General features: G+C 42.1%; 2 protein-coding genes across 2 annotated transcripts in view; both read left to right on the top strand.

Moving 5' to 3' along the window:
- Window positions 1–5095, top strand: part of hoxb5a (homeobox B5a) — a 36146-nt gene extending 31051 nt beyond the window's left edge. Inside the window, exon 4 of the mRNA XM_041880814.2 lies at window positions 5044–5095. The gene's annotated coding sequence lies outside the window, so the exon portion shown is untranslated. The remainder of the gene's footprint in view (window positions 1–5043) is intronic.
- A 5764-nt stretch (window positions 5096–10859) lies between these two features.
- hoxb3a (homeobox B3a) lies at window positions 10860–14393 on the top strand. The gene is given in 3 exon segments (XM_045211078.1): window positions 10860–11379; window positions 12130–12555; window positions 12558–14393. Coding segments are annotated over 3 exon segments (1254 nt in total). The 5' UTR covers window positions 10860–10886; the 3' UTR covers window positions 12893–14393.

Below are 14393 nucleotides of genomic sequence, written 5' to 3'. Positions count from 1 at the left end.
AGAAGATGCATGTGCTCCTGATTTATGACCGTGTGAAAGGATTGCTTACTCTAGCTGCTCCCAATTTAGCCTCGGTTTTTTCTCTCTCCCCAGGAATCCCAAAATCCTTTCAATACCATCACTACCTCCTTCGTTATTATTTTTAATATCGCTGTTTGTGGAACAACTGGTGCTCCACATAAACCTACAAATGGCGTTTTAGGCTATGTGAAGTAATGTAGATTCGCGCTATTACTTCTAACACGACCTGCAGGTTCATGGGCAATTGAAAGCTATTGTTTTTCATACTGTAACTGTTAACCTCTAGGGATGTAAAATAGAAGTGTTGTTGTAAAATAGAAAATGTTGACTTCAGAGGACCTCGAGAGCTCACTGATAATAGTAAAGATAGTCATTCATAGGCCCTCTGTGAGCCTATACGCTCATTGCTAATTTTGCTTCCCATGCATCTCGGTCTGTACATCGATTAAATATATTGGTTCTATTCTAAACTATCTCACTAACAACACGTTCTAATGTTACAAGAACATGAAAATAAATGGTGTAAGAGGACTTTGTACAGCAAAAGATGCAGTAAATGAAGCCATACTATTACATGCCGATGTGAACTTTGCACATTGTAAAATCATTGTAAACCGATTATCTGCAACTGCCATTTTACAACTACACATTGTAAACACATTATCTATGCAAACATTATCTAGACTACCCTCGAGATAACACGAGCAAGATGTCAGTGAAAGACATCTGCAAGACACGTGGACTTCCAACTATATAGGAACCCCCAATGATGCTACACGAACATCATGCCATCTATAGCTTCTTTAACCCACAATAACTAGTTGCGCCAAAAGGAAAACCAAAGAATAGACTCCCAGATATGTGTTGTTCCTGTTGTTCTTTCTTTAAAAAAAAAGGATTATTTGTGTGCCTGTTTGACATTGTACTGCATTGTCAGGAGCTAATAACATAAGCATTTCGCTGCACCCGCTATAACATCTGCTAAACGTGTGCCAATCATCTTTGATTTGATTTGAATATGGTCCATGGGTTATCTCACTACACGACGACCATGTTTTGACAATACCATTATACTTCTATAAACTACATTTACTTCTATAGACTAACTTTGTCTATAGACTATAAGCTGTACTGCATGTCAACCATTAGTTGGATAGATCGGTGGAAATCATGACCTGGCAGTTTGTGCGTCATGGGGTTGGAAAACTGAATGAAACCACAAAAGTCTAAGTGGCCATGATTTAATTGATTTTATCATACATCACTGACAATATAGGCAAGCTCCAATGGAAAAAGTGAAAGTAAAACTACTGTGTGTCAGTGTATAATATCTGACAGCTTTGGATAGCATCCATACGATCTTTATGCAAGTTATTTGCTATAGTGGCATCTGCTTGAGACGACGTGGATCACTCTGCAGCACAGCAATCATTAGCATGATCTCTAAAGTATTAAATGTCAAAAGGTACTATGAAAATCTAAACTTTCAATTTAAGTCGTTTTTATATTGAAAATAGGTCCAGGTTCCAGTAAAGCCTTGTAGGCCTATATCCAACCATTCATTCACTAAAGCTTGGTCACGTCCCCCCTACCCCATCCTCACATGTCATATTGGTGAGGTTGGCACTTTTTAGTTCCCTGGAGCAGAAAGGATACTGTGACCTATAAGGTCCCCCCACCCCAACCGTCTCCAAGTCAGTGTCCTCTTTGAATTCTCGGTTAAAGATTACCACCTAGAGCCCGTTCTCTCATAAAGATTAACCCTGATCTCTTAATGAAACTAGCTGATGGAAGGGAATTCTTGTTGAGCATTTCGAACGTGAATATGTTCTATGTTCTGCAACCAAAAGCCAATATGCTAAAGTCCCTCATATGCAGAGGCATCAGTGGCACTGATGCCATAGAAATGCATCAATTTTCTTCACTCCAGATTGGCACCTTTCTCTCTCCATTCGCACCTTCAACAAATAAGGTGATCAAACTAAATAAACATTTAGTAAAATTAGCTATAACGCCATCATAACAACGTAACCTAATGAAAGCCACTCTAAAAGCACAAAGAGCTAATCTTGCATAGACATATTTGCCCATATTTCATATTCAAACACTAGCACACCCCTTCTGAACTTGCGTAGGTTCTCTTGCGCAATGACAACTAGCTCCACGGGGATCGATACAGACATAACGCTCAGGTCACCGGGGTCAAATGGGAGTTTAATTGTAATCCGGAGATCTTTAGTAGAGGGCTATCTGCGTGGGTGTAAAACCAAGCCCCCTTGCTCCACCAGTCGCCCAGTGAGCAGTGCACAAACCCCTTTCATCACCCAAAGATTGGAGGCAGAGGCCTCGCATCCCCACCGGTCTCGCTCACTATTGAGTCCGTCGTGTTGAAAGTCTCATGTCATCCGGCAGAATGGGAGAGAAAATAAGATGTATCATGTCTCTCCCCGTTTAGAACAATTTGTGGCTTTCCATTTGGGATGCCAGTCGTTCGACCTCATTGCATTTCAAGGCGGCGGAATTCGGCGAATGGACACGATGAAAACTACACCCTCCCAGAGATTGGGAGGAAAATATGATTTTGGGGGTGAGTAGCGCCTTGTAAAATGGGGCAAAATTCAGAGAAAGCAACAAATCCGGCAAAGGTGAAGAAAAATAAATTCTCCCTCGTTTTGGAGGCATCAAACAAGGGGGAAGAGTAGCCACAATTATATCAAAACCAGAGTCTGTTGACGTACGCACGTCACGTGACCGCATGATATGGAGCATTATTTTGGATATGGAAAGGGCCTTATTGTTGCTTGCTGGCTGTGTTTTCGAACAGTCACTAACTCTGCTGTTAACAACTGCCTGGTAATTACACAACAAATGGGATGTCGGCGTTTCGCTGACTTCCAGAAGCCCATGCAGGCTCTTTGAAAGCCTTGGACAGCAAGGCCCGGATTAATACATAAATATAATTCATTAAGAGGGGACTCCAAAGTAGACTTCTTCCGTTGATTGATCATTAATCTGGTGAGTTATTGCTCTTCAACGCAAAGGTCACTTGGTAAACCGAACTCCAATCCGTCACATCGAGATGTAGCCCCGCTGCGTGCCTGTTAATTTCGCTTGTTTTGCACCCAGCTCGTGTTCATAAACATGGTGCACGTAGAAGTTGTGATGGTGGGGAACCGTTTTTCGGTAAACGAATGGCCACGGAGGGTGTGAGGGTAAACATGGCCAGACGCAGGCTGGTGAAGGCACCGCTAACGATAATAAATGAAAAGAGGGGGGAAAAAACGTAACAATAAAGTTGGAGAGAAACTGTTTGTGTACTTGGCCTCTAGTGTTGAGCTATAGGGCTGTGGGATTTGATCATTGGCTTAGATTTTATAGAACATTTTCGAGCAGGCAAGCATTCCCCATTCCCCTAATGCCTGTGCATCCACTTAATATGCATTTTGATAAATTATGCAGGAGCCCTTTGTTGCAACCCGTGCAGAAACGAACCAGCCAAATCCCTATGTTGTTTGTCTCCGTTATTCCGATAGCTCTTTGCACATGCCAGGCTTTTTGGATGATTTTCGTTGAATTAGTGCTTGGTTAGTCGTCATTTCTTCTGAATTTCCTCGCTCCCTGGCTTCTTCCAACCTTTTTCCACAAAAAAATTGGCTCATCAGCTCTTCTGCTTGTAGCTGCCTCCTCCCTTTGTTCGGAGCGTGCAGCGTTGCTGGCTGCGGGGGCTGTAGCACCCTGCACTTTGTAGGTAACTTTAGGTTAGTCCAGTAGGGCTCCGGGTCGAGCGAGCTATCGGTGCTGGAAATCTTCAAAACTACCAGGGTAGCAGTGGAGTAAAAACCGGGGCGACGAGGATGGAAGCGAGCCAATGCTGTGCGTGAGTGCGGGGATGCAATAAATAACTTTATATCGCTATAGGCCGCAAAGTCGGGGAGGTCGGGGAATCCTCGTTTTGATTTATGTGTTTGGGGTAGCTGTCAGGAGCCGGCGAACGAGAGCGTCCAACGTTTTTATTCCACTTTTAATAAGAGCTACTATGCAGACCATCATGGCCATTTGGTTTCATTTCTGCTCCGGCCCTGTCTCTGGATAAAGCCATGTTCTGTCGACCTTTACTCTGGAACTGGATATAGTGCTACATTTACCTAGACTTTGGGATTCTTTTCCCAGAATGGTGGGGCTTTTATTTACGGTGTTTCTCAATGGGCGCTACACATTCTATTGGCTGACTTTCGTTTATTTTCGATTTCATTCGTTGAACTGTTTCGTTTATTGGGACTTTGTAAGCTATTTCTCACCTTTATTGCTATCTTTGTTATAATAATTATCATATTTTTTTAAAATATTATTATTGTGTTCATTATTTTCATTATCATTAGCCTATGGATATTATTGTTGTTGTTGCTATTATTAGAATATTAGAATATGATTGTCATTAGAACATACTTTGATCCCCTACTGCCTCGATTGGTAGGCTATTATTAATTGCTAAATTCATAATAATTAGTCAATGTCAACATAGCAACAACTAGCCTACTATTATGGATGATTTTTGCTTTATTCTTCATTCATGCTTGCTACATGAGCTACCTTGAAGGAAAATAACATTAAATCAATATCCACCAAATTGCTTTTACATTTATGAACATTGTGGGAGCATTTTTGTTTATTTATTCAACATGAACCTCACTGTCGTGTGGATTGATTGACTTGCGCCATATGTAGGCCTACTGCGTGAGATTACAGAATCTCAAAAATAAATAATGAGAAATATGATATGTTATCTGATAGATCATTGAAATCAATACAATGGGCTCATGAGAAAACCCTGGATTCTATCCTTTGGCTTTGCATTTAATCCGCGATTCCACAGGAACAATTTAAGGTTAACGATATCTGTCACCTGTGGTAAACTCTCAGATTGCCTGTGTCTTCGATTTGTCTACAAGAGGTCATATGCACTGTATTGGATTTTTTTACGACCTCCTTTGATTGCATCTTTCTCCTTTTCCCCATCTGCAGTTCCTTCAATCCGTCCAGGAAGCTGTATTTCTTGCATAAAATCCAGTGATAAGAAACAACATAATCCCAGTAAGTCACCTTATTACAAGTATTGCTAAGCATTGCAAATTATTATTTGCTCGTTATTATGAATAGGAATGAAAAACGGATGTGCTATTGAATGCAATCTATTCGATGAATATTTTCCATTATCCCATTGAAATAATCATATTTCTTAACATAAGAAAACATACTTTTACATATTTGAAAGTAAATATGTTTTATTGGAATGGAGTATGCATACATTGCATACATTCAACAGTGATGATTTAGTCTGCACATTACATTCACATAATCGGTAAAACATTTCCTAGGCCAAGAGTGTGTATCATAATGTTCCCTAGTATGGCATACATGTAGCCTGTGAGAATGGCTTGTGATATATTTTTGAGGCAATGGACTGCAAGTATGAGCTTTTCAATTAAGATTTTTTTTTAAACAAATAAACATCTCTTTGCCTATATGCATAAAGCACCACAGATGAATCAAAATCATTGTCAAAATGGTGGTGCCTGTGTGTGTGTGTCCTTCGGTGTGCTTGTGCTCTCTTCTTTCGATGACGCAATGAATGCCATAGTGTAATATCTGGAGGAGAAAACAACATTATGCATGATGAAAGTGTGGGCGTGTAGCATTATGTAGATTAGCCATGCAATAGCATTCTTCTTACAGCATGTGTGACAGAAGAATCATAGGATAACTCAAATAGTCAAATAGGCACAGAGGCGGCAATGTCCTATTGTCCAAATGGAAAATTAACACGTTCAATATATATAAATAGATAGGCTATGTCGTTCAATGTAAGGGGTCTGTCATATGAATACAGTAGACAATGCTCAATACATTTTAAATTAAATATATTCACACTCAATGGCATATTCACCACACAATCACTAGCATTTACCTAATGAAAAAAACTATACACAACATTCAAAACACTTTCCACCTAAAAACCTACCCTTCTCATTAACAAAATAGGAAATACCAACGAAATGTCTCATTGTGTTTGTAGTCTCTTTATGTAATATGTTGGTTGCAATGTTCAGTGCAGGAAAAAGGAAAACCTTTGATCCCAAAATCTGTCCATATATTCCACCGTTGAAATAGTATATCCATGACTCAGTCAACTCCAATATATCAGGAAGACGATGCATCTCTGTCATCCTATGAAAATAACGAAAATACTCTTCCTCAATCTTCTAACAAGCACCGGCATGTTGTAATCCCCAAAATCATATTGGTATAGACTCTTCTCTCGCCATAACTCAGAAATAATAACTTGTCTTCTCCCGGTATGCGCTTAGTCGTGAGAAAAAAAAGACCAGTTGTAGATACAAAATACTGGAGCGTTTGGGTTTTTAGTTAATTAGTAATCTTTTAAGTGGGTTGCATTTGTCCATTTAGCAGTAGTTGCAAATCCAGAACAATGTCAGGCAGATAAAGTTGCAGACACCTACATTTCTGTCTCCTACCTTCCTCCTACACCGTTGGTGATCCTCTCTATTCAAGTTCCCACACGAAATGCATCTTTTAAAGTAGCTGTTTACAGCTAGTGCTGTGTGGTAGAAGTCATACATCTTGCGTAGCCATAAACGAAGGGGGTAGTGTCCTGAATAATAAAAATAGAGAGAGAGAGGGAGAGAAGATAGTGAAAAATTGGGAGAGAGTGAGAGAGAGAGGGAGGGAGGGAGAGGTGGTGAGAGGTAGTGAAGAGAGAAAATAAAACCTGTAAAACCCCTTCGGCTTCGTGTTTTCATTTCCATGTTGGTCTCTCCTCGTTTCCTTCTCAGTTTTTCCTCTTTCTTTTTTTGAAAAGTAAAAACACTTTCTTCTATTTTTAACATGGACTCGCTATCGAAGTTTCGAAGAAGTTTGTGTGGCACCGGCTCGTCATAGCTATTAAATATCACAGATTATCTCTTCTTTTTCCCTTTTACTGATTTGTTTTTACACCCCTCCCTCGTTTTTCAAGTGCGCCTGTTGTCTGTTCCCTGAGCCCCCCACCAGCCTCCCTTTTTCATTTTGCGCATTAGTTATTACACTAGTTGGGTGTGTTGGGAGAGATGTGTTGAAACATTAACAATACAGGAGAAATCGGTTTCTGCCGCGAGCCAAGCGGGAGCCGGCTGTGGAAACCCACCTCTTGGTAATTTAATATAAGCTACGCCAGTGGAGGAAAAAACAGAGGCTCCTCTCATATACTAAACAATATTACCATAGCTTGACGCCTAACCAGGAGACACGTGAATCAAAAAGTACTAGCGCTGTCTCTCCGCTTGTAGGCCCCTGTCCTGTCCAGCACGTCTGCAATTAGCATAATTTTTCACTAGTGACGCTGTTTGATGGGGATTAACAGCCGCGACTGGCGCTCCAAGTCAACCCCGCTATATCCAAATAGCTGCACCAAGGCCTTGTGTTGACAATACAATAACCCACCGAAAGAGCTACGAGGAGCGGGAATAACCACCGAGAGAAACACACGCATGGGGGAAATGCAATGGGGGAAATTTCGCGGCGAGCCGCGGTTCTGCTCGGATTATGATGTTAAGGTTTGCGCTGTGAGAGAAAGGGAAATCTGAGGCCATTGTTATCAGCGAGCAGGGCGTACCAGTCGACAGGGCAGCCAGGCGCTTGCTGCCTGTCCATTTGCAGCCCCCTAGCATTCCTCAGATCTTTCATGCCAGACCGTCTCCCCCCTTCCCAAGCCGAGGGGATCCGTGCAGGAGCGCCCGGACTCAGGCTCGGGGCAGCCGTCCTCGAGATACCGGCGGATTTACATTCGCTGCGAGTTTTTGAAGGGAAGGGGAGAGCTCCCGTTTTATTGATTGCATCGAGGCCGAATGTGAAAGATATGATGCCTGCCCGTGCTTCCCTCGTCAGAGGCTAAGGTAAGCTGGTCTGAAATAGGCTATCAGTTTGTGAATGGCGGCGAGTGTGTCCCGGGTGATTTATGAGCATATGACTCCAATCGCGGTTCAAGAAGAGTTCACAATGCTTTAAGCTTCCTTCCACGCCGCAACCCCCCTTTTTCCTTTAGAATCTTTCTCCAACGGATTCATTTTCCCCCACTTATATGTATTTACAAAGCAACGGGGAAATAATTTTTGGCCAATCTGTTTTCGTGGGCTTTGATGTTCAGACATGGGTACGCGTTTATTTTCAGCTAGTACCGAGGCATGGATCCCCATGTTATTGGACTGCCATGCTAAGCTAACCTCCATTTTTATCCTATCTGGCCATATTTCTAAATGTTTTGATAAGGTGTTTTTCGTTTGACATGCCATTCAGACGTCCAAGGCCTATTGTTTTTAATTGAATGAAGCCAAGGGGCGAATGAAGACCGCTCGACATGAAGACCATTGCACTGCTCATTTGTTGTTTTGATGCAATAATTGCCATTTCTCAATCTGTAAATGGGCTAACACATGTCTCGATACCTAACGTCTTTATATGTGTGTGTATTACAGGTAAAATGCTAAAAATGCAAATTTGCCACCCAAACTGGTGTCTAGCTCGTCTCCATGTTGTTGTTGTTGACGTCCTTGTATGGGATTGCTTTTTATCCAGCCCCCATTCGCTCTGGACCCCATAATTGTATTAGAGCGAATCTATAGGAAAGTTAGTTATTGTGTTAGTGTTACAAGCAGGCCAGGACATTACATGTTCCATTTAATGGCATTGCGGTATGATTTAATATCTATTATTCCTGTAGCCATTTTTTCCCCTTCTTTCTCGCTGTCTCTCCCTCGAACAATTCCATAGAGAAAATAATTAGGATTCCAGCCGTCTACTGGAAATAAATTAGCGACATTTGTGACGTGGTGAGAGTTCTTGTCCAAAAGCTGTAGCCCATGATCCCCTTCCTTCTCTCAGACTAGTCCTTACTGCTCTCACAAATATTTTTATTCAAATGTGGAGAATGTCTCCCTATTCCATTTTCGGGGTAGGCCTATATTATTAGGATGAGCTATAAGTCTCACAAAGGATATACATACATTAAGATTCATTATTTACTTTATGAACACAAGCTTTGTATTTTCTTGGAATAGCATGTAAGAATGATCTTATTTTTATGGACAATTGATTTTAGCCTTACACATTTGTATAATGGTTATTCTTTGGATTATTCAGATTGTCTTTTTTATTTTTAGGCAATAGTATTGTCTTATTCTTGTCCAGAGATTTTCTAGTGATTATATAATTTCAATTTTCGTCATCAGTCTACCATTTATGTAATTGTAGGCTATTGGGTCACTTATAATATATATTATTAGGTAATAACATAAAATATGTCCATATTATTATGCAAAAAGCCTAATAATAGAACAATTTCATTGAAATAACTACATTCACTATTAGACTTGTTTATTTGGGGGAATTTGCCATCATAATACCAAGTGCAACCACAAACCTAAAGCATGTGTTTTTGTTTTGACTTCTATGTAAGTGAACCTGCTAGTTGGCAACTGAAGGCTGCCTGCTACAAAAAAATACTATTCCTCAAAGCTTCCATGGTCCTTTCAAAGCTATTTTCCAACGTTTTATCTCGGTCTTCAAGCGTCCAAACGAAATTAATCCCAGGTGCGTTATTGTGCTTGGCAGGGGCCACGCACACTGCCCTCTTGGCCACCCCAGCAGTTAGCACATATAAGGTCTCGAGCTTTTTTTAGGGTCTATAGTCCTCTTTGGCCGAGCGACCCTAATGAATCGAACTCGCCTGAAGGTTCCGGGGACCCTATCTCATTCTCCTTCTGTGGAGACCTCCAACAACGCTCACAACGGAGTCTCAAGTGCCGGTTTTTTCTGGGTTTTAATGTTGCCCAAATACAATATTGTGTAACCTGAGAAAACCTGGCAGGAAATGGAACTAAGAGCGACATATGCACTGATTTCCCCCAACAACATGGCAAAGGCCCATTCATAGCTCTCTACACAGGCTAGATAGCATTTTACAGACAGCATTTTAAGACTATTCTTTTTTTTTTAAAAACATCACTAATTGTATATTGCTCGTTTTCATTCATAACACCGAAATGCACCTTCTTTACGCAGAAGCTTTATGTCTTTATCTTTCAATTGTGCAAATAAATATAATGACTTTTCTATTACAACATAACACAAGACATGTTAGGATAGTAAACGAACACATCGCTCTATCGCAATTCAAACGACTTTCAATGTATGAAAAAAGAATGATAACGAAAACACGTTTTATTATCGTATAAATAACAAAGGCCAACGCTGAAACATTATTCAAAATCTTCTAATGTGAAAATCCGGAAAATATATCACAAATGATGGGTTATACCTACCCAAATAATGCAATCACCACATATTTGTGAGGTTATATTCGTTGTTTATTCAAGGACAACATCTTGAAGACAATCGTGTCCGTGCTCCCAGGTGCGAGTGAAGAGTGACTGGCTGGATGTTGTTTGTGTGTGTGTGTGTGTGTGTGTGTGCAGTTGTGTGTATGTGTCTGTGTGAGAGAAGGAGAAAGAGAGAGAGAGAGAGAGAGTTAGGAGAGAGGGAGTGCTGCTCATAGTGAGAGAGAGTAGGCCCAGTGCACCGTGGCCTGGCATGGCATCTGCAAGCCGTGTTGTGGGAAAGCGCTATTCATGTCATGGCGCCTTTCAGCGGTAGAAGATGGATTTATTTTGCGCCTCTCTTATTGTGTGCTTCTTATAACCTTTCAGGTCAGCTTCCAAGAGGCCTTTGGAAAGAGACCGTCACGTGACATCTGGTGCCAATGTTCTTCCAGAAGGTCGTCAGGACCCTGGTAGCCGGTAACTCCACTTTTGGAAATGCAGAAAACGACCTACTACGACAACTCGACGCTTTTCGGAGGTTACTCGTACCAAGGGGCCAACGGCTTCGGCTATGATGCTCCTCAACCCGCCTTCCAGTCCGCGGCTCACCTCGAAGGCGACTACCAGAGGTCCGCCTGCTCGCTGCAGTCCCTCGGTGGCAACAGCGCCCCTCCCCAGCAGCATGCCAAGACGAAAGAGCTGAATGGCAGCTGCATGCGGCCCAGCCTGCCACCTGAACACCAACCACCCCCCCAGGTGTCTCCACCCGTCAACCCCGCCAACGCCACCAGCAGCAGTGCCACCGCCACCAGCAGCAGTGCCACCGCGCAGCAGCCGGGAGGCAGCGGTGGGGCCGCCAAATTAGCGCCCAAGACGTACACTCTGTCCACCAACCCCACCCTCAACAAGCAGATCTTCCCCTGGATGAAAGAGTCGAGGCAGAATATTAAGCAAAAAAACAGCTCTCCAAGCGCAAGTTCAGCTAACGGTGTGTGCCCCCCTCCCCAATCCTCCTTACCTTGTTCATGCCCCTTATATACACATTCAAAGTTGGATAGCTTAACTACAATACAGTTACAATACATAATAATGTATCTAATGACCTAACTTATTATTTATATATTTAAAGCCTGGGTTTTTCCCTAGATAGATCGGTAGGAAAAGCCCTCTAGTCATAACCATATTCATTTGGTAACTGAGACCTCTATTAATTGGACTCACGGAAAATAGAAGCAGTCATTCTCTTTATTGAGGAGCATTTGAAACAATTGCATTGAAACATAGCAGTGTTTGGCATATACTGTATATCTTTTCATCAGACAGAGATGATACGTTTGGAATCCGAATGTTCTTGTTTATTTGCAGATAAGAGCAATGCTTAATCTAAACTGTAGGCTGTCAAAGATGATTGATATGAACATATTGACAGACAAACACACGCACGCACACCAATTTAATTGAACCTCAGCTATGTGTGACACAATTCAAGTGAAAACAGTTAACGTGCAGCTCCTTCAAATATAGTAGGCTACAGTTCTGGCTGTGGGCTTTGTCTATGATGCAATTTACGTACACGGTCAATGTAGGGTCTCGAATCTCTTAATAAATGCCAAAGTTATGAAGTGTTGACAACTAATATCAAGGGGATAAGTTTCGTTTCCTGGCCTCTGCTTTATTAGGAAATGATGCATTCAATTTCCGCGTGTAGTAATTATGTTTTATTTCATTCCCACCCCAGCGGAGAGCAGCGGAGGTGAAAAAAGCCCCCCGGGTTCCGCAGCCTCCAAGAGAGCGCGCACTGCGTACACGAGCGCGCAGCTGGTGGAGCTAGAAAAGGAGTTCCATTTCAACCGTTACCTGTGTAGGCCTCGCCGCGTGGAAATGGCCAACTTGCTCAACCTCAGCGAGCGCCAGATCAAGATTTGGTTCCAGAACCGGCGTATGAAGTACAAAAAGGATCAGAAATGTAAAGGGCTGGGCTCGTCATCAGGGGGGCCCTCTCCAACCGGAAGCCCACCCCTACCCATGCAGTCCTCAGCTGGCTTCATGAACTCGATGCATTCAATGGCAGGCAACTACGACGCCCCCTCCCCGCCATCTTTTAACAAGTCCCATCAAAACGCCTATGCCATGTCCTCAGCCTACCAAAACCCCATGAAAAGCTGCCCCTCCCAACAAAGTATGCCAACACAGCACCGGAATACGACCCGCACGGGCTACAGGGTAACAGTGGCAACTATGGGACTCCCAACATGCAGGGCAGCCCCGTGTATGTGGGAGGAAACTACGTGGAGTCGATGCCCACCTCTGGGCCGTCCATGTACGGCCTCAATCATCTACCACACCACCAGGCTGGGAACATGGACTACAACGGTGCCACGCAGATGTCAGCAAGCCAACACCACGGACCGTGCGACCCCCACCCGACATACACGGAGCTGGCAGCGCACCATCCTTCTCAGGGTAGAATCCAGGAAGCACCCAAGTTAACTCATCTGTAGTAGCAGGTTTGGGGAAAACTAAATTACAACTACAAATAACTAACCCATGGGACGCTGCAATGGGGTTGAAAAAAAATATGATCCAGTGGTTTCTTGCCATGGCCAAAAAAGTGTTGTCTGTTGTCTTTATCATTGTGCGTATTAGTAACATTCACTTGAACTGCGTTTTGATTAACGGTTTACTTCCTTGAATATTGAGCCCTCCCTCGAAACCAAGTAATTAAATAGTAATAGTTGGGCTTAATGGACAGCTAACAAGGTGGGAGATTTATTACTGTCAGACCTTTTTGACTCGATGGAACACATGTTACGTCAACGTGGAATTATGTTTAGCCTGCCTCCCTGCAGTCAGCACAAATGGCTAAGCTTGACTGACGTCAATATGTATTTTTCAATTGGTGCAAGCAAACCACTGGATTGTTTTAGATTACTTCCCTTATTCATATTACCTCTCTTTGGAAATGTCTCACTAACCCACTGTCCTGTGACATTTTTTACATGTCCTCGCCAAACATTGTGGCTTCAAGGGAAGAGCTCTTTCAGCATCACACAGATGCATAGTAGGCCTACACCCCTACTGGGTTTATGGTGTTTGGGTTCAGATTGCTATGCTATGCTAGCTAACATCTATAAACAAACACAAACACACACACGAGGACATATGGTGTTATATCATCGTCACAGGGTAAAAAGGAGTTGAGAACTCTTGAAAACTATGATAGGCTCATTGCCCCCTCCCCCCCCTCTCCCCCTCCCTCCCTACTCTCTCTCTCCCTACTCTCTCTCTATTTTTCTCTATCACTCCCTACTCTCGCTCTCCCTACTCTCTCTCACGCTCTCTCTTTCAATCTATAGGGTTTACTTACATTAGCCATGACTAATGCGAAAGGCCCACATTTTCTCATGTCTTGACTTAACGTGGAAACAGGGTATATTTGAACAAAATGCATGTCCGGGAACCAAGCTGAAGTGTAGGTTTACACTAATGCTTTCTCGTCTGGGCATCATTGTTGCACTTAGAGTTTACATTTTGATGGTTAAGGAAAAAATACATCTTATTTTGGAAACGGAAGACCTCCAATCAGCGTCTTTCGCAATGTGTGTTCAAGTGAACATTCATAAATATATATTTATTTGTTATAGCCAGTTTAAATACTTTCTTTTTGTATTATTTATCCCCCATGTATTTATATCAAGAAAAAAATGTACTTTTTTAGTATTTACCTGTTATAAAGACGTTGTGTTCTTGTCATTGTAACGAATTAATTTTAGTTATTGTATTTTAGAAATAAATAGTTTTATGTTACCCTTGTACATAAATAATGTATTGACTTGTACAGGGGGCGCGAGGACGGAATCAGACCGTTCCTGCATAGTCGAGAATTAGACGAAATATAGCTAAACACTTTTGGAGAACTTCCTTTGTCCTTTGTAGCTCCTTTTATTTCATTGTTAAGAGTTGTCTGTTGAACAATTCTTTAATAAAATGTTATGTTATTCA

Source organism: Coregonus clupeaformis, chromosome 35 (assembly GCF_020615455.1).
Source record: "Coregonus clupeaformis isolate EN_2021a chromosome 35, ASM2061545v1, whole genome shotgun sequence".
NCBI classification, from domain to species: domain Eukaryota; kingdom Metazoa; phylum Chordata; class Actinopteri; order Salmoniformes; family Salmonidae; genus Coregonus; species Coregonus clupeaformis.
Note: the sequence above shows the minus strand (reverse complement) of the source record. Positions and strands in the feature narration are given on the sequence as shown.